The sequence below is a fragment of the Squalius cephalus genome, assembly GCF_949319135.1.
Source record: "Squalius cephalus genome assembly, chromosome: 16".
In the NCBI taxonomy this organism is placed as follows: Eukaryota; Metazoa; Chordata; class Actinopteri; order Cypriniformes; family Leuciscidae; genus Squalius; species Squalius cephalus.
The window spans coordinates 32395585-32420281 of NC_137137.1; the positions used below are offsets into that span (position 1 = coordinate 32395585).

Here is a 24697-nt window from a genome sequence, read left to right on the forward strand (position 1 = left end):
AAAGGGACACCAGGCAAGTCTGAGTGTTTTTTTTCTACTAAGCTCTCCCTAGTGTCTGGTAGTAATTGCTTTCAAACACTTTGTCGTAAAAACTAACTGTTGTCCCTCGCCACGAGCAAACCAGCTGATCAGAGGAACTGGCTATTTCAAAACCTGTTATGTCTACCGAGGCAAGTAAAGCAATATTTTCTTTCCAACTGATGGCGATTGCCTGTCTAAGAAAACATCATAATGTTTTTTTCTAGCTCGATCATGATATGTGCAACATGTTTATTGCCTATTATCAGACGCGTTGACTTAGTGACATAAAATAAAAGTGCATGTTACACAAATAAAACCGACAGAGGAATGGCCAAACAACTACAGAAATCGAACGTGTTTGCTAATGACAATGCTAACATCAAAGTTATAGTATCTAGCGTACTAGTAAGCCCGTAACAGACAGCGATCATAATAAAAACCTTTATAGAAAATAGCAAACATCCTGAGGTCACAATTACTTGAAATTTAAATATTAAACACAGTTTATTCCAAAGATACTTGCAACAGCAGCCAGGTCAGCATCCGTTTTGCAGCCTTCTGTTTCTCTCAGTTCTCGCCATTCTGAAAAAGCCGGTCTGATATTTACTCGAGTCTGACTTCTTGCCCGGTCAGTTTCCCGTTTCCTCTTTCGTTGGTCCTCCGACAAAGATTTCCTAGCTTTCTGCTTCTTTTTTACAGGCTCAGCCATAACTCAATCTACCGTTGCCCTTTGCTTATAGCTAGCCAGTGCTTGAATGGGGGCTTGTAATTACGTGTGCAGTGCCGTCAAGCAATTCGTTACATTGCGAGACCTGATATCACGCGATACTTCCTGATGGCGAGGCCGCCGACCTGCCGGCCCAAAGTTGCAAGTGAGTTTTTTCTGCTCTCGGGCACCAGGGGGGTGCGATACCACCACCATTCAACCCGAAATAAGTAATATAACCATTCCACTGACTCCGAAGCTGTTCAGTTAAGGTTAAAAAGTTACCTAGAGCCCCTTTAAATAAATCAAAGTTTGGGTCAGCATTGTGGAACATAGGGTTATTCAATAGATGTCCATTAAACGCTAATCTCAGAGCCTGCAGGGAGCAAAATGATTAAATTTAATTCAGTGATTAAATGAGTCGGTGTGGTCGTGGCCTAATGGTTAGCGAGTCAGACTGGCAACCTGAAGGTTGTGGGTTAAATTTTCAATACCGATAGCAAATGACTGAGGTGCTTTGAGCAAGGCACCTAACCATGGTGTGTAGTGTGTGTGTTCACTACTCATTACTCCTAACATGTGTGCACTAACTTGGATGGATTAAATGCAGAGGACAAATTCTATGCATAGCTAGAGTGAACTGCCGCTGTTAAAAAGGGGTATAAAACCATCAACCAAAAACAGCATCACAAGAACCACAGATACCTTTATAGACAGTCAGCCATGCAGAGTGATAGGAGATGCCGACAGAGTTCCCAGCCAAGCAGGTGTACTCTCCAGCATCCTCTAAAGACACATTCCTGATCTGCAGTACATTCATCTCCTTATCCGTAGTATTGACGCCTGTCGTCTAGAGAAAAGAACCACAGGATGAAGCCGAAGAGATCCGGGAAAATCAACCAGAGGAGAGAGAGGATGCTTTGCATAACATGCCCGTAATGCTCTTATGAAAGTTACTTTGAAAAAGATTTCAGAAAGTTTCATGTTCATTTTTACAAACTGCAGGACGATTTAATGTCGTAAACTGTGTCACTACATTATTTTGTGTTGGAACATATGAGAATTTTCATTGATATTTATAGGCACACTTTATAGGCTAATCTCAGATTAGCAAAGAAGTTTTACCTTCAAGATCCGAACGTACGGCAGTCCGTCAGGGCCGTATCTTTGGCCGTTCACCTCGATGTGCTTCAGCCACTGGATGTGTGGCTGAGAATAACTGAAGACTTTACACACAAACTCCACATCACTTCCCACCACTGCGGTACGGTTAGCAGGCAAACCAGCCTGGAGGATCGGCCTATGCGGTGAACGCTCTGTAACACACACACACACACACACACACACACACACACACACACACACACACACACACACACATTATACACAGTGTGTTTAAAATGAGCACAGATAACAAAATTATTTTTACTCCTTTCTCTGCTCAGCTTTTTTCCCTCTTAAATAAATCAAAGTTTGGGTCAGCATTGTGAAACATAGGGTTATTCAACAGATGTCCATTAAACGCTAATCTCAGAGCCTGCAGAGAGCAGCCTATTCAAAACGCAAACTCGAAACTCATTATAATTGCTATAATTTTGGTGATAGGTGAGTCGGTGGCCTAATGGTTAGAGAATCAGACTGATAACCTGAAGGTTGTGGGTTCGATTCTCAATACCGATAGCAAATGACTGAGGTGCTTTGAGCAATGCACCTAACCATGGTTTGCAGTGAGTGTGTGTTCACTACTCATTACTCCTAACATGTGGGCACTAACTTGGATAGATGAAAAAGGGGACAAATTCTGTGTATGGGTTACCATACTTGGCCTTCATATGTCACTTTCACTTTAAATGTCTTTTGAAGCTACAGCTCTCAGGCCTTCTGACCTAAAGAGGGCAAATACATTCAATTAATAGCAATATCCCAATCACCACAGATAATGCCAGAAACCAAGTCAATGCAGTGACAGAAGCTGGACTGGGGCCACAGATATGTTGCTCTGCATGTGATTCATTTATCAAGAAAGATGACAAATCGTGGCGATTTTTGTGGTCATGGGTCCTAAACGATGGTCTTATGTTGTACAGTGAGAGAGGTTCAAAGAAGGCCGTTGTCACGGTCTTGCAACCAAAGATAGCCTGTGATAATTTTCTGACAATGTCAGAAATTTGACATGATCATCTCACAGTGTGTTTGCTGCTATGACCTACGTCTACTGACTAGTCAATAAAAATGCAACATGAAATAGAATATTGATCAATGCGACATGGCACTAAAACTTACTTACCTCAAGCTTTTCATAGCTTGGCATGCCAAGTTGGTCTCATTTCCCTAGCCATGACCTTGTTCATATTCATTCATTCATACAGTGTGATTTATAATGAGCTTATAGGATTGCCAAAATCACACAGTCTGTAGCAGGCATAAGTCAGCCAATTAGTGTTTGAATTAATTTACTCCAATTACTCTAATATCATCTTGAGCCACTAGCCACTTCTCAAACTCTAATGTCTAAATCCACTTAAAGGGGTGATGAACTGAGAAATCAAAATTTCCTTGAGCTTTTGACATATAAGAGATCATCATACTATAATAATATCCTGTAAGTTTCAGAACTGAAAACTACCTTGTTAGTCCAATAAAAGCTTTTATAGACATCAGGCTCAGCAAACGACTCGTTTTTCAAAGTGGGGAACTATGACGTCAAAGAGGATAAAACACCGCCTCCACAAAAGAAGATCAACGCCTACTTCAACACGGCCTGTTTAGCCCCGCCCACCGATTCGCCCAAACATGCTAAATAACAACGACATGATAATTGCTAAACCGGATCGAGCTACTTCCAAGCAATAAACATGCTGTTGACTAAATATTGTGCAGCGCCTGTTTGTGGAAGAAGACAGTCTGCATAAGCTTCCTTCGGATTCCAGCATGGTTAAACTTTATTAAATCAGTTGATCACAATTTCCCGACACGGATCTGCCAGCAACATGTAAGTAAACCATGTGTACACTAATGCCTGATCTGCGATCAGTGATTTCTGTGTAATTATTCAAGTTCAGATATTTCTCTTAAAATCGTTCAATACTGTTTATGCTTCAGTGACAAAACGATCAAATATAGCGTTCAGCGTCAGTTCAGGCAGGCCGCGTAGTCAAGCTCAGCTATCAGCTGATACCTATCCAGACCTAACAGCTGATCTGATTTCTAAGCACTCAATTGGTCCCTATCAAACAGGGCGCTGTATTTAAAGTCATTTTTCAGTGTGCCTGCTTGGCTGCTTCCACTGCATGCTTGCAACCCACCTCCTCCCCTAGCTCCTCCTTTAACTTCTGTTTAACTTAATCAGTGTCATTCTGTTGTCATTGATGCATGCTCTGTTCTCAATGGGGGATTTGTTTTGCTGCTTTCCCAGTTAATGGGATATGTCCCCAGAAGCTGCTGCTGTTCCCTGACTTGCTTTCATGGAGCTCATGAAAATGATGGGTAACTCAGAACAGAGCCATACCGCCAAATGTAACTTTAACAATAATGCAATAAAAATTTGAATATTTGACAAATGTCTGTTATTTTTGACTCAAGTGGTCCTGTCTGAAATATAGCGTTCAGCGTCAGTTCAGGCAGGCCGCGTAGTCAAGCTCAGCTATCAGCTGATACCTATCCAGACCTAACAGCTGATCTGATTTCTAAGCACTCAATTGGTCCCTATCAAACAGGGCGCTGTATTTAAAGTCATTTTTCAGTGTGCCTGCTTGGCTGCTTCCACTGCATGCTTGCAAAAGCACAGCTTCTTACTATAAAAAATGCGATTACTCGTGTATTTTGCTGTAACGCTACTCACCCAACTGCTGACCATGTCTACTGCCGCAAATGAGGAAGACCAATGGCAAGTTGAATCCATCGAAGAAACCCAACAACAAATAAATCAAGCAGAGGAAGCCTTTCAAGACGAAAGCAACGCTTCTGTCCGTCGGAGCTCTCGTCTGGCAAGTAAATCATTTAGTCCTCCCAGCATCATTGACTGGCCACTGGCGAAGTTACTGGAAACCTTGTATAGACACGATATCCCGGCACCGACTGGAGCTACGCATAAGGAACTGTTTGCTTTGCTCTGTGAAAAAATTGACGTCCCAGCAGCAGATTTTCCTCCTCCTCCTCCATTCTCTGGCAGGAAACAGGCGCAGAAGAGGAAGAACCTCGACCCGGCTTCCACTCCATCCGCTGACGTCGCACCCAAGCGGGCAGGTGGTCCAGCCGTCTCAACCCGAGCGATCTACTCTTCCTCAGTTCAAAGCAACGACCCAGTGTTGTCAGCATTGTCCAACATTCAGCTTTCGCTCTCCGACATGAACTCCAGAATTCAGGCTCTGGAGTCCGGTTCAACTTCTAGGTCCTCGACAAATCTTCTCTTTTCCGGCCAGTCTTCCGAGAACTCCTCATCGGCCACGGCACGGCTGCCTGTGTTTACGCAGCAGCAGGATGATGACGTCATCAATTCAGTGACTACCACGGAGAACGATGGGAAGTGCAGTTCCCGTGTCTACAGGCTCTCCATTCTTTCCGCCAGCGGCTGCGATTTCTCATCAGTTAAGAAGCCAAATTATCGCAGGTAATGATGTCAATCTTGTGAAAATATTGCTGTGCTCAGAAATGAGTGAGAAGCGTGTTGTTGATTGCGGCGACGTGTCTGTTATGCTTAAAGATAGCGATCCCCGGCTTTCAAAAATGTTAACACTAGCTGAATTTAATGTGGCATTTGGGGTTTTCAGAGATGTCATATGTGAAATCTATCCGTCTCGTAGAGCTGAGCTGGACACTTATTTAGCAATTATTTCTGACTTGGCTTTGACTTATGGAGGAACTCTCTTCTACGACTATCACAAATCATTCTCTGCAAAAGCCGCTATGTTTATTCAACGTTTTAATCAGAGACTGGACTGGTCAGTAGTCGACTTAACCCTCATAAGCAGACATTTCACTGGTCATCAAGCTCTCTCCTGCTCAATTTGTGGCTCTCATTCTCACACTCTCAATCTATGCCCAAAATCTGTGTCTCCTCCAACTTCTAAGCCTGGCTTTCAAACTGTTGACTCTAAGGTAACACCTTTTGCTACTCCATTGTGCTATAATTTTAATGAAAATGTTTGCAAGTTTTATAATTGTAAATATGTTCATGCTTGTAGTTACTGTGGGGACAGCCACCCAAAATCGGTGTGCCCAAGACGAACCCGCTTTATGAAAAAGGAGAAAAAGAAATAAAGCCATCAACCCCAATTAATGTTCCAAAGCTGGGACAGGCACTGAAAAATCATCCTAACCGCTGCTTCGTCAATTATTTATTAACGGGACTTATTCAAGGTTTTTTTGCAGGATTATTATGGTTACCTAATCATTCTTTTTTCTGTAATAATTTGCTTTCTGCTGTTAAGGAACCTGAAATTGTTGATTCTTTGTTGGAAAAGGAAGTTAAGAAAGGATTCATGATTGGGCCTTTTGATAAATCTCCTTTCTCAACTTGTCGGATTAATCCTATAGGGATTGCTACTTGAAAATATTCAGGGAAAAAGCGCTTAATTATTGACTTGTCTGCCCCCCATAATGACGCTGCTCAAAGTATCAATAGTCTTATTCCTCTAGCTCCGTTCTCTCTGTTTTACGCAACTGTTGATGATGCTATTAAATTCATTAAAATAGCAGGTAGGGGTGCATGGCTCGCAAAGGCAGATATTTCAGACGCCTTCAAAGTCATGCCTTTACATCCATCGCAGTGGCATTTATTTGGCGTTAAATGGAGGGAAAAATTATATTTTTCGGTCAGGCTCACTTTCGGTTGTCGCAGTAGTCCAAAAATATTTGATACACTATCAGAGGCACTATGTTGGATTCTTCTTAATAACTGCAAATTACCGCACGTGCTCCATCTTTTAGACGATTTTTTGCTTGTGGATCATAAAAATGCAAAGCCAGAAAGATGCATTTCGGCGTTAAAACACACTTTCACTGAATTAGGTGTTCCCCTTTCGGAGGAAAAAACTTTAGGCCCTCTTAAAGTTATTGAGTTTTTAGGCATTACATTAGATTCTAACCTAATGCAAGCCTCATTGCCCCTTGAGAAATTAAATCGCATTAGAGAAATCATGAGAAATGCTCAGAGGTCAATTTCTTTTTCAAAAAGAGATTTGCTTTCTCTTCTAGGCCATCTTAATTTCGCGATGCGTATAATTCCACAAGGCAGGTCTTTTATTGCCAGACTCCTCGATCTATCCAAATCAGTTAAAGATCTTAAAGACATAGTTACCTTAGATGAAGGCTGCAGATCCGATCTCAGGTTCTGGTTTTTGCTCCTTGAAAATTGGAATGGCATTTCCTTTTTTCATTATGATGATCTTGAGTCTTCTGCAGCCCTTAAATTGTATACAGATGCTGCGCCTTCCGTCGGTTTTGGGGGGGTTTTTAATGGTCATTGGTTTGCTAGTAAATGGCCAAAAGAGCTGCTATCCGTGCCTGTTAATAACATGTCCACCGCTCTGTTGGAATTATATCCCATAGTGATAGCTTGTATTCTGTGGGGCAAACAATGGTCTAGAAAACAAATTCTGTTTTTTTGCGACAATGAAGCTACTGTTAATATCATTAACAAAGGTCGCTCATCAGTTCCATTTATTAACAGATTCGTAAGGCGCCTTACTTGGTTATCAGTCATGAATAACTTCATTTTTCGTGCTGCTCATATTCCAGGCTTAAACAATCAAATTGCTGATTCTCTTTCTCGATTTGAATTTCAGAAATTCCACCTCCTGTGCCCAGGGTCAGCGTCAGCCAGCTTGGTGTGCCCTCCTTTCAGCCAAACTGTGATAGATTAGACATGACCTTTCAATCCTATTTACATTCAGCAGCAAAGTACATGCGCAGTGGTTTAGCAACATCAACATTAAAAATGTACGACACTGCTTGGTCTCATTTTAGTTCTTTCTGTGCCACCTTCTCTGTAGATGTATTTCCTGTCAATGTTTCATATGTTAGTGCTTTTATAGTACACTGTTATGAGTCCCAAAAAATGCAGCCTTCATCCATCAAAAGCAAAATCGCCGGCATTCAGTTCCACCTGCGCTGCTTGGATCCATCCACCATCAGCTTGCTCGAAAATTCATCAATTCGTCTCCTGCTTAATGGACTCAAAAAAGAGAAACCAAAAGGCAATGATCATCGTCTCCCTCTCACACTTCCACTTCTTAAAAAATTAATATCACGTCTGAGAGAGGGATGTTTTGGGATTTATTCTGACATGTTATTAGAATCTGTATTGCTTACGGCTTTCTATGGCTTTCTCAGAGGTGGCGAGTTTTCAACACGCACAGGTTCCTTTAATCCGGCACATGACCTCACTATATCTGATGTTTCAGTTTTTTCTCACCACTTCACCCTATTTCTTAAACACTCAAAAACCGATAGAAATAGAGAAGGATCTTTTGTTTATGTTTCTGAAACTAACTCTGCTTTTTGTCCTCTATCATCTATGTTGGCTTATCTGAGGAGTCGTTCACAAGCTCGTCCGGAGGATCCATTATTTACAACGGAGGAGGGAAAGTCTATGTCTAGAGCTTGGTTTGCATCCCGTTTTCGCCTGCTTTGTGAATACTGCGGGCTTCCCCCAGAGCGTTATTCGGCTCATTCATTGCGCATAGGGGCGGCTACAACTGCAGCTTCCTCTACTCCCGTTTCTACCCTTAAAGCTATGGGGAGATGGTCTTCGGCAGCTTATGAACGGTACCTCCGGCCAGATACTCGAGCCATTCTTGAGGCTCAGAAAGCTATGAGTGATGCTTGTGATTTGTAGTTGAAATAAACACTGCTTCAATTACTTATGGGCTTATTTTTAATTTTACAGCCTTATTAGCTCTAGCTTCTTTCCTCTTGCTAGCTCCACGTAGATCTATTGGGTCATTCTTTTCAACTAAATAAGATTGGCTTTTGAAACGCTCGTTTAATCCTCTACTGGCTCTTCAATTAGCAGAAGAGCCAGGGATGATTGCCTGGTATGATCTGTTTGGGGGGATTTGTTTTGCTGCTTTCCCAGTTAATGGGATATGTCCCCAGAAGCTGCTGCTGTTCCCTGACTTGCTTTCATGGAGCTCATGAAAATGATGGGTAACTCAGAACAGAGCCATACCGCCAAATGTAACTTTAACAATAATGCAATAAAAATTTGAATATTTGACAAATGTCTGTTATTTTTGACTCAAGTGGTCCTGTCTGAAATATAGCGTTCAGCGTCAGTTCAGGCAGGCCGCGTAGTCAAGCTCAGCTATCAGCTGATACCTATCCAGACCTAACAGCTGATCTGATTTCTAAGCACTCAATTGGTCCCTATCAAACAGGGCGCTGTATTTAAAGTCATTTTTCAGTGTGCCTGCTTGGCTGCTTCCACTGCATGCTTGCAACCCACCTCCTCCCCTAGCTCCTCCTTTAACTTCTGTTTAACTTAATCAGTGTCATTCTGTTGTCATTGATGCATGCTCTGTTCTCAATGGGGGATTTGTTTTGCTGCTTTCCCAGTTAATGGGATATGTCCCCAGAAGCTGCTGCTGTTCCCTGACTTGCTTTCATGGAGCTCATGAAAATGATGGGTAACTCAGAACAGAGCCATACCGCCAAATGTAACTTTAACACACTGTAAAAAATGATTGATGCAAAAAGTTGTACAAATGAGGAAATACATGTTGGCTCAACATAATGGTTGTGACAAAAACGAAAAATATGTTTGGCCAATGATTGCATGATTTCCATGACTGAACTACAAAATATTCATCAAGAGAAAATAAATAATTGTGTTCACAGAATGTTTAACGTTGCACAAAAAATATTATGTTGGCCGAGCAAGAGGGAACAGCGTCAATCGTCTGAGCATGCGCAAAGAAGTTCTACCACACAGCAAAATCTCTGGTGTTAAGGACTCTTAGAGTAAAGAGTTAATTTTCTGGTGTTGAATTTCAAGGGATTAACACTGCTAGTGTAAACCGCACTCTCTGGCTGGTGTAAATTTGTAGAGTTACTAAATTTACACTGAGAGAGTGTTATTAGTTACATCCGGGACATTTACGCGCTGGGCGCGACGAAACGACCTGAAACTTTTTTCACTGACGCCATTTTCTTTGATTCGCGAAGCAAGGCATACGAGGAGGGAAAACGCAGATGTTAAGTGTTTTATCGCATTTATATATGCATTTTATTACATTATTTATGTGCTGTGAATGGCTAAACTGTTCTCAGAGAGGCATTTTCGTTGACGCGCGATGCTGAGCAGACCAGGATGAGGTTGCTTTTAAACAGAGAAACGACGAAAGTAAGTGTTTTATCTAATTTACAATATGTATTTTATAACATATTGATTTATAGAGAAATTTAAATGCTCTGCGTGCTTAAACGAGCCGAAACCTTTCTCAAAGGCGACATCTTTGACTCAATACGCAGCTGACGACGAGAAGGTTTTCTTGAAACGTTAACAGGGAAAACACCGAAAGTAAGTTAAGAGTTTTTAACCTAATTTACAACATGTATTTCATGGCATTATATTGTTTTATAACGATATTTATGTGATGTGCGCCTAAACCTTTCTCACAGAAAAACTTAACTGCCCTGCATATTTGACTCGTGACGCAGTGCAGACACGGAGTTTGCTTTTAAAGGTGACAACACAGAGTAAGTGTTTTAACTCATTTACAATACGTATTTTACAATGTTATTTTGTTTTATGACAATATTTGTGATGTGCAAATATCATAATGTATTCATCCTCAAACTATCTTTTACTCTCGTTTGCCAGCACACCTATCTTAACTGAAACCTAACGTTAACTGAAAAACAAATTTTCTTAGAATGTGTAACTTAAGTAATTCATTAAGATTAAATGTTTATGAAAATGTATTTATCAGATTAAATTTTGGTTGATGTTTGGATTCTTTCATGTTTAAATGTATTGATTTTGCTATTTGTGTTTGCTAGTGAGGGTCAGATTTTACAGATAATATATGAGATAATGTGCATAAACATAAAAAATAATCATTGTTGCTATTTGGTATAACTAGATTTTTTGTGTTTCATACCACTCATTTTGAATTTGTCCAGTCAAATTACTTTACAAAAGTATCCCCCCCCCCCCCCCCCTTTTCCTTAAATAAAATTAGTTTTCAAACCAATTGTTTTCATGATCTGACTGCTAGATGTTTTCTTGCTTTTTAATTTTAGACTCAACTGACTGGGAAATCTCTGCCCATCACCTGCCTCCAACATCACAAAGTCACAAGAAAGGGAACAAGATTCTTCCATCAGACTATTTTTTAGTGAGATTTCTTAAGGTGCGTGTCTAAATGTATTCCTAAAGGGTTAGTTCACCTACAAATGGAAATTATGTCATTACTTCCCCTCATCCCGTTCCAAACATGTAAGACTTTCTTTCATCTTCACAACACAAATGAGGATATTTTTAATGAAATCTGAGAGCTTCCTGTCCCTCCATTGACAGTCCACGCAAATACCACTTTCAAGCCCCAGAAAGGTGTAAAGGTACATCATTAAAGTACTCCATGCGACTCCAGTGGTTTAACATACATTTTATTAAACTACACAAGTGCTGTGTTTGCAGCAACAAAACATTTACCACTTAATTTATAAAATATTAATTTCCAACATGCGTTGTTAAGTGAGCGTGCATCGAAGATTAATAATTTGTAAAAAAAAAAAGTTTTTTTGTTTTTTCGTGCAAACAAAGCACTCTCTAAAAAAATTAAGGTTAAACCACTTGAGTCACATGGATTACTTATGGTTTCCTTTATACCTTTCTGTGGCTTTGGAGGTGATAGTTGAATAGGCTGTCGATGAAGGGACAGAAATTTCTTAGATTTTATAAAAAAAATATCTTAAGTGTTCCGAAGATGAGCAAAACTCTTACTGGTTTGGAACAACATAAGGGTGAATAATTAATGACAGAATTTACATTTTTGGATGAATTAAGTCTATAATTTACTTAGTAAATCAGTAAATTTAAATAAATAAATTCAAGTCTTAATCTAACCAAAATAGTTTATTGTTTGAGTCACGAAAGTCTAAGATGATTGAACTTTTTCCACCATAAACTTGCTGTATTTATAAAACACAAATAGTATTAATTGTAATTGGTCTGGCTTTGTGTTGTCTAGGGAACCAGCAGTCCAGGATTTTGAGAAAGTTGGATCTGCACAGCCTTTCCTGCTCTGTGAAACAACTAGGCACAACTTTACTGTTAGCAACTGGACACTGATCCACTCATATCCTGCAACTGTTTTTCATCTGTTGAATGTTGTTGCTGTACTGTTGCAAAGTCGAAGGTATTGACTCAACTTCACTGACACAGGACTTACATTCACTGACATGTACAGGACTTGAAGTATTAGATAGACCATTTGATGAGCAGCTTTCATATAATTCTGATGACAGAAATGGCTTTGCCTTCATTTATTTTAAAAGTTATCCTATGATGTAAAGGGACTTGTTCGTTAATAAAAACTAGTTTGTTAAAACAACTGTTTGCATTTTGCCTTTATTTTTAACTTTATAATGAACAGAATTCAACTATGATCCCAGACTAAGGTTACATTTTAACTTTCTGGATTGTTTTGATGTGCATTCAATGTTATCAATAGGTTAAATGCTTTGCTTTTATTTCTGAAAAGATTCCTTTTGTCAAAAAGCACCTCTTATAAATACAAACTCAATTCGAGTCAAAATTAACAGTCCTGAAATGTATAAATTGATTCCCAATAGTATTACAAATCAATACAGATCAATTCTACAAGAGTTGCATTTTATGTTAAACTTTACATCTTATGTAGTGTTAATATGGCAACAACTCGGTAGTGTTCAAAGAAAAACACACATTTGGTGTTAAATTTTGACACTACACACTGGTATTGGGTAAATTCAACACTAACAAGCAGAATCACTGAAGGAGAAAATCACAAATTGTAAGTTACCATTATGGAGATGGGTGTTTGCTTTTGTTGGGCTCTTGACCATGTTTGACTGAGTTTCATTTTGTAAAGCAGATATTTGTTTTTCCAGTACAGCTATTGACTAAGAGTGATATGCCATGCTATTTTATTAGCATGACAGGCAAGTTCATTTGGATTTAAAAAAATACATAAAATGTACTTAATCAGAGCATAATGTGTAATTTATTTGAAATAACGAAAAATAGTCTTTTAGGCCAACATGAAATATTTAATTAATACAACATTTTATTTCAATTTGAGTCTGCTTGTTGGCCCAACAAGCTATGTTTAGTCAACAGAAAATATTTAATTGACACAACATTCTATTTCAAGTTCAGTCTACATGCAGGGGTAGTCAGCGCAACTTAAATTGGGCCAACTAAAAATTTTAGGTGCAACGGGTCACTAGAAATTTTTATGTTGGAGAGGCATATTTTTTTTTACAGTGCAATAATGCAATAAAAATTTGAATATTTGACAAATGTCTGTTATTTTTGACTCAAGTGGTCCTGTCTGAACTTCACATAATTTCTCGTAGTATTATGAAAATAATCTTTTTCAAACTGCTTTTAAACTGTAAAATTATATACAGAAAGCGATCAAATAACGATCCCTTTCCAATCGCCCAAGCTGTCAATCAAACAGCACAGCGCGAGCCGAGAGCTTATCTGGACACTTACCAAACTCGTGATGAAATAATGACACTGTTACACTACACAAAGAAGCTCTTACTGTGTATTCACATCGTGTTTGCATTGTGATTTGTAAGCATTTGTGAGAGTGCAAAAATTGAGTTGCAATGATAAGATCTTTATTCACGCGATCAACAGACTGTCTGTCATCTGCTCAGTCAGTGTTCATCATGCTGCAACCTTTCATTGGTAACACTTTAAAATAATGGTTCATTAGTTAACATTAGTTAACTTCCTTAGTTAACATGAACTAAGAATGAACAATACTTATTCAGCATTTATTAATCTTAGTTAATATTAATTTCAACATTTACTAATACGTTATTAAAATCAAAGGTTGTATGTGTTAGCATTAGTTAATGCACTGTGAAATAACATGAACAAACAATGAACAGCTGTATTTCTATTAACTAACATTAACAAAGATTAATAAATACTGCTACAAATGTATTGCTCATTGTTAGTTCATGTTAGTTAATATGTTATCTAATGTTAACTAATGAACCATTATTTTAAAGTGTTACCCTTTCATTTGATGGAATAGATTTAAATATAATGCTTTAAACGATACTTTTCACGATTTGTTAATCTCGTTAGCTGTAATAGTAAAAACGTAGTAAAACTTGTCGAGAGAGTTCATATAATACTAGCTATTTCATATGCAAGCATGTCAGCCAATCACAGCAGTGGGCGTTTCAACTGCAGTCTCACAGCAGACACGCCCCTTAAAACAAGAGCGTTCAAATCTGAAGCTGAAATCAGGCTTGGAAAAATGGCTTTTATTTATAAATGATGACAATTTTTGATATAAAAATCATACTAACATTATAAGGGCACCCCAGGCAACATTATAAAATAATAAAACAATCCAGTTCATGACCCCTTTAAATCCACATATTTACAATAGATCATTTTAACACACACCAGCACCGGAATATATGTGCCTGTCCTTGAAGATGACATTTACATCAAACTAACTTTTAATATGCAGAGAAAAGAAAATAAATATGACTAACCGACTACGTCCAGTTGGTAGGTGTGATTGATGCTGCCGTATTTGTTTTCCACCAGGCAGGTGTAGTTGCCTTTGTCTGACGGTACCACCGACTCCATTATGATGGTCCACAGGTGCTCTCGAACCTGTGCAGTAGATATACACATATCAGATACGAGCTTTGAATGACATCAGGACATCCAATCAGTGCAGATTCCAAGTGGGAGTTAAAAAATTAAATATTAAATTGAATTAATAGTAGGCAGGCCTACTATGATATTAGACTACATAGCCTATAATAAAAGATAATGAATTTCAAATCTGAACCAAACATTTTTTATTCAAAGATCAAGTCTGTCACAAAAAAAAAAAAACACATTAAAATCATGAACTGATTTTTTGTCATTATGAAAAAAAAGAAGCAATGACTGTTGTAACAGTGCGTAAATCAGACCTTTCAGGCTATAGCCTAACACTAATAAGCCTTATGCCAAAATTATTATTACAACTAAATTGTCGGTCATTAAATAAGAAAACTAAATAACTGTGTAGATGATTTGCTTTGTGTAACCCCACATCAGATATTAGGCCGAAGTATTTTTTTGCACACAATGCCGCGACCAACCAATCACTCCTTTACGGCTGGCTGCCTGCACATTCACTGTCCTCGTGGCTGCTGCAACTTGCGCTGGCTTATAAATGCATCTAAATTCGCACCTATGGTATCTTTGTAGAACTTCAAAAAAAGAAACAAAAAAGACGCCACGGACAGTTTTTAATGTTTTATCAGACAATAACTACTCAAGATTTTGCTTTAGTGTAATTTTCGGGACAATTAGGGCTGGATTTTTCGGGACGTTTGCTGGTCACCCCAGTAGCAAATCCAGTGTGAAAAATCCATCTGATTTAGGACGTGCTGTAGGTGACTTTCAATTTTGCCTCTCATTGGACAAACCTATAGCTCGCCCACAAATTAAGTTTTGTCATCATTTGCCAAAAGAGGAGAGTGTTCATGGTGCTTTTTTCACAGAACAAAATCTAAATTGCTTCTCTTTGACTTCAAGATTCTCCTTTAAGTTGCATTTAAAAAAACAGCAAACAGGTTTGAATTACATGAGGCCAAGTCAGTAATGACACAGTTTTAATTTTTTGGTGATGAATTTCTTTAATCAATATTGTAAGTTATAATGTTTTTGAAAAACAAGGAATTTAGCATGCCATTAAATAATTGAAAATGCCAGGTGTCTGATCGAGAGTATGAAGCATGCTTTAGTTACCTGTGTTTAATTGCCCTCACCTTGTAGCCTCCTAGTCGCTGGTCTCTCTTAAACTCTTTGCCGTTCTTTAGCAACTTGAGTGTTGGTGTAGGGTTACCATTGGCCCGGCATCGGAACTTGACAGTGCCACTAATGTGAGCCGTGAGTAGCTTCATCTCCATCTTCTCAGGATTAGTCCAGTAGGGCGCTATTGCTGAGGAACCGATAGAAGGTACAGAAAATAATATGGAGATAATAATATGGTTCCAGGAGAGTGATTGTACTAAGGTTACCGCGGATCAAAGTGTGCATGATTTGGGTGTTGGATGATGGTTTCACTCTGTCTGACTGTCTTTACAGTGCCCTTGGGACTCACAGATTAATCCATCAAAAGAAATTAAGATCTTAATGAACAAAAGTCTGGCAGATTCCGCAAGACAGCTGCGGTTTATTAGACAAAAATAACCTGTTATAATTCCTGCTATAAAGGACTATCCTAACAAGTTTGTAATGAACAAATACTGTTATTGACATTTGCCAGTTTTTGATTCTGAGTCATTAAAGAGCAACAAAACAGTATTTATTTCTTAAATTTCTTTAAAAAGTACAAAATTTGAGACATTGAATTTGTTTCCACTTGAGCCTGATTCAGCATGGCATTACAACCAGCTACATTTTTTGCCCAGAATTCTCAGCTCTGTTAGCTTACCGTGCTGGTAGAATCCATGAAGTGACGTTGCAACTCAGAATTGGTCACTTATCTGTTGCCTGGCTACCAGTTTCTCTGTAGTTGGTTAAGTGCTCTATTTGAGCGATGTAAACACAAATTTATAATAATATTTAAAAAAATCTGATCATACCCCATAGTGCGGTCGCTAGACATCTCATGTCGTCTGTAAACTCTTGCGTTACCAAGGCAACGACTGAAGCTTTTGCATTACATTCCAAAGAACGACCGTTATCTGCCCCACAGTGGAAAATGAAACCGCAACCTTACCAGTTGGTTGAATGGAGTGGTTACACAATGAACTGTTCGGCCCGATGGTAGAAAATCGGATTTTGTTTCATATCAAAAGTAACCTGTTCTGTCTTTTCTGTCGACACGTTGTCAGTGTCCTCTTTGCTCCGCAATGTATTTTTCACTGCATGAGAATATGCGTGGTTCTTGATCGATTGCTCCTGTCTGCCTTGCTGCTGGTTTGCATCTGTAAGCTCTGTATAGCTTTCTGTGTTGAATCTCTATTTACTATCATTCCTTATTGTTCATATTGCGAAATATACAGTAACTTACTCATCAACATATATTAGATATTGTCTAATATTGCCTGTCACATTAATCTGACACTGCTAGCTTTTATCTAAATCGTTATCGCTAGCACAACATGCTAGTATCTCGCTAGCCTGTTAACCTGCCATCCGTGCTTGCCATCTTTTCTCTCATACACGCTTGTGCCTTTTTTTACGAGTCTATCAAACAACTGTGGTAAGTACACGGTGAGTAACGTTTTCTCCTGTTTTTGGCACTTGCACTTTGTGTCACATGTATAGTGTAACATTTTCTGTCAGCACTGAAGGCTTTACATGTGATAAATGCAGAGAGATAGTCAGGCTGACGGAGAAGATTTCAGAACTAGAGACATGCATTTAAACTTTAATCGAGGATAGTAAGAATGTAAGGGCTTTAGATACTGCTTTGGATGAGACTAGCTTAGTGAACTCTGTACATTGTTCGGTTCCGGTTGTAGAGCCCGTGCAGCTGGGCATCTGGGTGACCATGAGACGCTGTAGTCGGGGGGCAAAACACTGGTCTTCTGTTCCGATTACCATAACAAATAGATTCTCCCCACTCAGTGAAGCACCCACTGAGAATCCTGTTGAATGTGCCCTAGTTATTGAGATGGTCCTCACTGTAGAACACGAAATCCAGGGGGAGGAGTTGGATCCAGATCCGACTCCTCCCACCATACATATACCTAAACCTACCCATATCCACCCCCTGATCCCTAAACCCACCCCTAAACCTACCCATCTCCACCCCCTGATCCCTAAACCCACCCCTAAACCTACCAATCTCCACTCCTTAGATCTGGATCCAACTCTGCCCCCTGGATCTCGTGTACTGCAATGAGGTGCTACTGTAGTTATTGGCAATTCTATTACACAGAACGTGAAAATAGAGACACCAGCCACCATAGTCACATTTTTGCCGGGAGCCAGAGCGCCTGACATCAAAGCAAATATAAAAGTGCTGGCTAATGCTAATCGTAAATTCTCTAAGATTATTATTCACGTCAGCACTAATGATGTTCGACTTCGCTGGTCGGTGATCATTTACATTTACATTTATTCATTTAGCAGACACTTTTATCCAAAGCGACTTACAAATGAGAACAATAGAAGCAGTTAAACTAACAGTAGGAAAACGATATGCAAGTGCTATGACCCTTCACAGTTTAATCTAATGCAGTTTTTTTTTTGAGCAGAATAGAATAGAATAGTAGAGAAAGTGTTAGTATTACTGGATCAAGCATCTTCAGCCGTTTCTTGAAAGTGGCTAAGGACTCAGCAGCTCTGGTTGAGTTAGGCAGATCATTCCACCAGCAGGGAACAGTCCAGGTGAAGGTCTGAGAAAGAGATTTTGTGCCTCTTTGAGGTGGCACCACAAGACGTCGTTCGCATGCAGAGCACAAGTTCCTGGAAGGCGCATAAGTCCAAAATAAAGAGTTAAAGTAAAAGGGAGCAGAACCAGTGGTTGTTCCGTAGGCAAACGTCAGTGACTTGAATTTGATGCGAGCGACAACTGGCAACCAGTGCAATTTTGTGAGGAGAGGAGTGACATGTGCTGTTTTTGGCTCGTTAAAGACCACTCTAACTGCAGCATTCTGGATCAGTTGCAGAGGTTTGACCGTGCAAGCTGGAAGGCCAGCCAGGAGAGCGTTGCAATAGTCCAGTCTGGATAAAACTAGCGATTGGACAAGGAGTTGTGTAGCATGTTCTGATAAGAAGGGCCTGATCCTCCTAATGTTGTACAAGGCAAATCTACATGACCGGGCAGTTCTAGCAATGTGGTCTGTGAAGTTCAATTGATCATCAATTACCACACCAAGTTTCCTGGCTGACCTTGATGGAGTTATGGATGAAGAGTCTAGCTGAATGGTGAAGTTGTGATGAAGTGTTGGGTTGGCCGGGACCACGAGTAGCTCTATCTTTGCCAGGTTTAGTTGAATGTGATGGTCCTTCATCCAGCCATAAATGTCTGACAGGCAGGCTGAGATATGATCAGCTACTGTTGGATTGTCGGACTGGAATGAGAGGTAGAGTTGTGTGTCATCAGCGTAGCAGTGATAGGAAAAGCCATGTTTCTGAATCACAGATCCTAGTGATGGAGAAGAGAAGTAGTCCAAGCACTGAGCCCTGAGGCACTCCAGTAGCTAGAAGTTGGGTCTTAGACACCACGCCCTTCCACAATACCCTAAAGGACCTACCTGAGAGGTAAGACTTGAATCATTGGAGTGCGGTTCTGAATAAAGAAGGTAGAGAGCGAATGGAAAGGAGGATATTGGAGACTTCTGCCTCTGAAAGTAGAGAGAAGGAGGGTAGAGAGTGTGTGTTAGCTGGTAAAATGTGTCAGTTTGTGGACTGGTAAATTGGCCGCTGCTGATGGTGGTTGTTTTATTTATAAAGAATGTAGCAAAATCGTCAGCTGTTAGTGTTGATGAAGGAGGAGGAGGGTTGAGAAGAGAGGAGAAGGTTTTGAAAAGCATGCGAGAGTCTGAAGAATTGTTCATTTTGTTGTGATAGTAAGTAATTTTAGCAGTAGAGATATTAGCAGAGAAGGAAGAGAGGAGGGATTGATAAAGACCAAGGCCAGTAGGATCTTTCGATTTGTGCCACTTCCTCTCTGCACCCCTGAGTTTAGAACGATGTTCACGGAGAACATCAGATAACCAGGGGGCAGAGGGTGTGGCGCGGGCTGGCCAGGAGGAGAGGGGGCAGAAGTTGTCCAGGCAGGATGTTAAAGTGGAGAAAGGATTATCAGTTACACTGTTAGTATATAGTGTTGAAAGCTGATCAGGTGGAGGAAGTGTGGATGAGACCAGAGAGGATAGGCGAGAGGGTGAGAGTGAGCGCAGGTTTCGCCGAAAGGTGACCTGTGGAGGGGTGTGTGTTGTGTTCTGAGGCAGGTTGAGGTTGAGAGTGAGGAGGAAGTGATCTGAGGTATGCAATGGAGTGACCAGTGTATGATCAGTGGAGCAGTAGCGTGTGTAAATAAGGTCCAATTTATTACCTGATTTGTGAGTAGCCATAGTAGATACTCGTTTGAGGTCGATTGAGGCAAGCAGAGTGTGGAAATCAGCGGCCTGAGGTTTTTCTAGGTGGATGTTGAAGTCTCCAAGAACTATGAGAGGAGTGCCGTCCTCAGGGAAGGATGAGAGTAGCACATCAAGCTCCTCCAAGAAACTGCCAAGCTGCCCTGGGGGACGATATACAACTACAAAATGGATTTTAATAGGGCTAGTGATGGTAATTGAATGTGATTCAAATGAGCTGTTGTCTCACAGAGGTGGTAAATGATCAAATTTCCAATCGTTTGAGATGAGCAGACCAGTACCCCCACCCCTACCAGTCAGGCGAGGGGTGTGTGAGAAAGTGAAATTAGTGGAGAGGGCAGCCGGTGTGGCAGTGTCCTCTGGTCTGATCCAGGTCTCAGTCAGGGCCAGTAGGCTGACACCCAAATGACTAGAAATAGATGGAATGAAATCAGCTTTGTTTACAGCGGACTGGCAATTCCAGAGACCAATAGGAAAAGAGAATATAGTACTAGAAGTAACCGGAAAAGTACGCAGGTTGTTAGGATTGGACTGCCTCTTACATGCGACATTTGATTTACGTATGTTAGTAATAGTAGGGATTTGAAAACACAGTGTAAGAGGGGTCACAATTAGAAAGATAGGATGAAAAGTTGTATAGAAGAGAAAGTAAAAACAAGAAAATCAATACTCAAGTGCCTTGTCGGTGTCCTTTCTCGGTAGTGACGCACAGTTAGAGTCGTTGGTCTTTACACTCTTCGATCTTCACACGATGAGGGCTTCACATGAGGGCTGCTGCGGTGCACTAACCTAACAATACAGCAGGCCACGCCCTCCTATTTAGCAAAGCGAAACTAAAGTCACGACACAAACAAAGCCAGACAGGCGCGCCTTTCCCAGAGTAAAAACACAGTAAATAAAACAAAGTATTCCTAGCAACAAAGAGCCACGCTAAAATCTACTGGGAAAAGTAAACACTCACAGACTGATGATCTCTCCTGTTGTTCGACTGCTTCTTCTAATAAGTACTAGCAGTTAGGTAGAATAAATACTTCAACTGGCTTTTGCCACACCCTCCTATTTAGCCATGCGAAACTAAAGTCACGACACAAACAAAACCAGACGAGCGCACGTTTACCAGAGTAAAAACACAGAAAATAAAACAAAGTATTCCTAGCAACAAAGAGCCACGCTAAAATCTACTGGGAAAAGTAAACACTCACAGACTGATGATCTCTCGACTCGGTTGTTCGACTACTTCTTCATGATCACTAAAATGAATGTTAAAGAGGCAGAGTGATGACATCTCAGATCATTATCTTGTGTATACTTAATTTAGCCAAGGCTGCAAAGCCGACTCTGTTACAAATATGTTAGCCTTTCACTTCTGCCACTAAAGATTGCTTTATTAATAATAATCCTGATCAGTTTCATCTCCTCAGCATCTCAGATAGCTTAGAAGAACTCAATATTATGACAGAAACGTTTGACTCTCTCTTTTCCAGCACTTTAGAGACAGTTGCTCCTTTGCACTTAAAGAAGATTAAAGAAAATAGTCCAATGCCGTGGTACAGCGAGCACACTTGGGCCGCAAAAATGGAGCGCAACTGGAAGAAAGCAAGAGTTTTTTCGCATTTCATGGAAAGTAGGGCTGACTTCTAATAGTCGAGGATTCGACGATTCGATTCGGAGAGGTCTGATTCGACTATGAACCTCATAGTCGAATACATGGGCGTCAGTTTGGTTTGAAATGTGCTGGGACAGAGACGCATTCGCATTTTCAGAAGGGCTGGGTACAATTTTATTAATTTTTTCGCTTTCGCGCAGGTCATGTTTTGAAAGACGATGTCCTGTAGCTTACTAATGTAAATAAATAAAAATGTATTCAAAAATCTGCTTCACATTTTCAGCAGGGCTGTGGAGCGGCTGTGAGTTGACTCCACACGGTTCTCATGTGCGTTAAAAAGCTTTACGTGGTTTAATGTACCTAAACAACGATCACCAAATTTCTCTCTCATATTGCTCCTCATGTTTATGAAATGTTATGATATATGTGTGATATACATGTGTTTTTAGCTCTTTTGTTTGAAATGGAAAAAATCTAGCTGCTATCAAAAAAAAAAAAAAAAAAAAAAGGTTCGACTATCAGTCGACTACGGCAAAATCTAACGAATCAGATTCGACTATAAAAATCCTTAGTCGAAAACAGCCCTAATGGAAAGAGAGCGCGATTGTGTACAGAGAGGCCTTACAAACTGCTAGATCTGATTATTTTTCATTCATTGCTATGAGAGGAAGAATTTTCTAAATCAACAAGATGTATGTTAGACCCTATACTGACTAAGCTATTGAAAGAGACTCTTCTTAATATCATTAATTCATCTTTGTCATTAGGATACATACCAAAAACTTTAAGCTGGCTATGATTAAACCGCTTGTAAACCGGGAACACTTCCCATAAATCCTGATGTACTTGTTACATCATAAGAAGAATGGCGTCTATGCTAATATTAGTCTCTCTGTTAACATCTGTCCAGATCTGATGAAGGACCTGCGCCTGGACACGACAACAACGCAGTCCTGAAGTGTCTAGTCTATACACTATTTAATTTACTGAAACTAAGCTTAAATTAGGTCATTGAGAAATCTTAATGATGTTTTTATGATTGTGATAAGTTTATAGTCATAAATATACAGCAAAATAAATCTTACTGTTGCAAAAAAGAAAAAGAAAAAAAAAAGTTTAATTTCAGGTTAGACAGGTAAAAACGATCACATTTGTTTTTGTTGAAACAAACTTACCCTCATCTTGGGAGGCTGATATGCCCTGGGACTGAAGAGCCTGAGTAAGGAGTACTGAGATCAGCAGCAGCATGATTGTCATCATCTTCATTATCATCGAGGATTCTCTCTGCTTCCTGCACAGCTCTTCATAAAAAAAAGGTTTCATGCTTGAATGTTGAAAAACATTATTTGTCTCATATTTGACATTATTGCAGCACTGAATTCTCACTGGGCTTCTCCCTGTTTAGTTGCTTTCCATATGAAGCCCCTCCTTCCGAAGAGTGCAATGTGCTCTGATTGGTTGGCTGGACCAATGTGTTGTGATTGATCAAGCGCTTCAAGGGTTATGCTCCTTACCATAACCACCAGTTTCAACACACTACTAACTAACTCAACCAGGCCCGCCCCTTTATTTTGAGTTTGCCCTGGGTGGAAATGATTGAAATGAGGAATATTTTGACTTGTTCGTTCCTAGGAGAAAACATCTTGATTACTGACATAAACCTCGTTCCTGATGGAGGGAATGGAGATGTTAAGTCGACTGACAAATGGGAACTCGCTTGGGAGCCCCAATCACCTCAGAGTTTTAGAAAAACAACCAATGGAATTGGTGAGTGGAATTTGCATGCCAAGCCACTCCCTATACATACTCCCTGTTTATAAGATGGTGGCTCGCATCCACTCATTTAGGATTTTGCTGAGGAGCCTAGACGTGGTCCCGACCATTCAGCAGGGTGGTTCAGGGTCCCATCTCTCCACCAATCACTGGAAACACATTTCTAGAGAGGAAGTCAGCTACAGCCATCTGCGCCCCCAGCCTATGGACCACCTTGAACTTGAAAGGCCAAACACTATTTTTACATGGTGCTATTTTTACATGGCGGGACCAGTCACTCCTTTAGGGCCTGTAGTCACAGCTCTATCCACTGGACCGGGTCCTTTTTAGTGAGATCATTCAGCGGGCTGGTGAGTTCCGAATAAATAAAAACCTTTCTATAATATAATATCCCACCTCCTTTTTAGTCTTGGAACTTGGGCAGACTGCAATTGCAGCAGTCTTATGCTCCTGTCCATGTCCCAAGTGAAAGCCCAGATATCGTAACTCCACACGCCCAATTGCACACTTCCGTGGCTTCGGCGTGAGTCCAGCCACCCTCAGCGATCTTAGGACAGCGCGCAGATGTTCCAGATGCTGCTGCCATTTATTACTGTATATAATGATGTCATCGAGGTAGGCAGCAGCATACATGGAATGGGGCCGGAGGATTATGTCCATGAGCCTCTAAAAGGTGGCAGAAGCAACTTGAGCGGAAGAGTAATAAAAGATCACAAAAAGTCCTTGCCACTTTGTGAGTTACTTAAAACTAGATATTGGAAGTAATACAAGCACTTTATCTCCCAGTGCAAACTGACGCTCCCGCTTAACTATGTTAGCCAACTTTGTCTGTCCCAGGCCTGGAGCAAATTCTCCATAGAGAACCGACCAAGTGTGTGGAATTTTGCTCAGAGGTCCATGACATACTGAATTTCACTACAACTGTTTGAAGGCCCCTCCTGCCAAGCCTCTCTAATGACATCAAGCACCCCACAGGGCTGATGACCATAGAGATGCTCAAATGTGGAAAACCCAGTGGAGGCTTGTGGAACCTCCCGCACCATGAGCAACTGGGACCCGAGCCATTTATCCCAATTTTTGGCGTCTTCTTTTACGAATTTACAAACCATGGATTTCAAAGTGCAGTTAAATTGTTACACCAAGCTAGCTGTTTGTGGGTGATTCGATTTAATACCTAAAAGCTAATATAATTACGGATGTCACGGATTGCTCTGAGACTCTGGTAAGATCCAAGCGCAGCTTTATTAGAAAATCCAGAATTGTAGTCATATACCAGGCAAAGGGTCAAAACT

General features: G+C 40.3%; 2 protein-coding genes and 1 long non-coding RNA gene across 4 annotated transcripts in view; 1 reads left to right on the forward strand and 2 right to left on the reverse strand.

Annotated features, from left to right (window-relative positions):
* Positions 1–24697, reverse strand: part of fgfr1a (fibroblast growth factor receptor 1a) — a 180584-nt gene that overhangs the window by 102526 nt on the left and 53361 nt on the right. The window lies entirely within an intron of this gene.
* On the reverse strand, positions 1835–22904 carry LOC307174343 (fibroblast growth factor receptor 1-A-like; the record flags this gene model as incomplete). Its single annotated transcript, XM_079898103.1, has 5 exons — positions 1835–2043; positions 14462–14585; positions 15737–15909; positions 19984–20169; positions 22808–22904. 5 exons carry the CDS (start codon positions 22902–22904, stop codon positions 1835–1837), a joined length of 789 nt encoding a protein of 262 aa, XP_079754229.1.
* Positions 9424–12278, forward strand: LOC307173260. Its single transcript, XR_013823817.1, has 5 exons — positions 9424–10070; positions 10174–10247; positions 10349–10426; positions 10973–11082; positions 11923–12278. It is a non-coding gene; the product is annotated as an uncharacterized lncRNA (long non-coding RNA).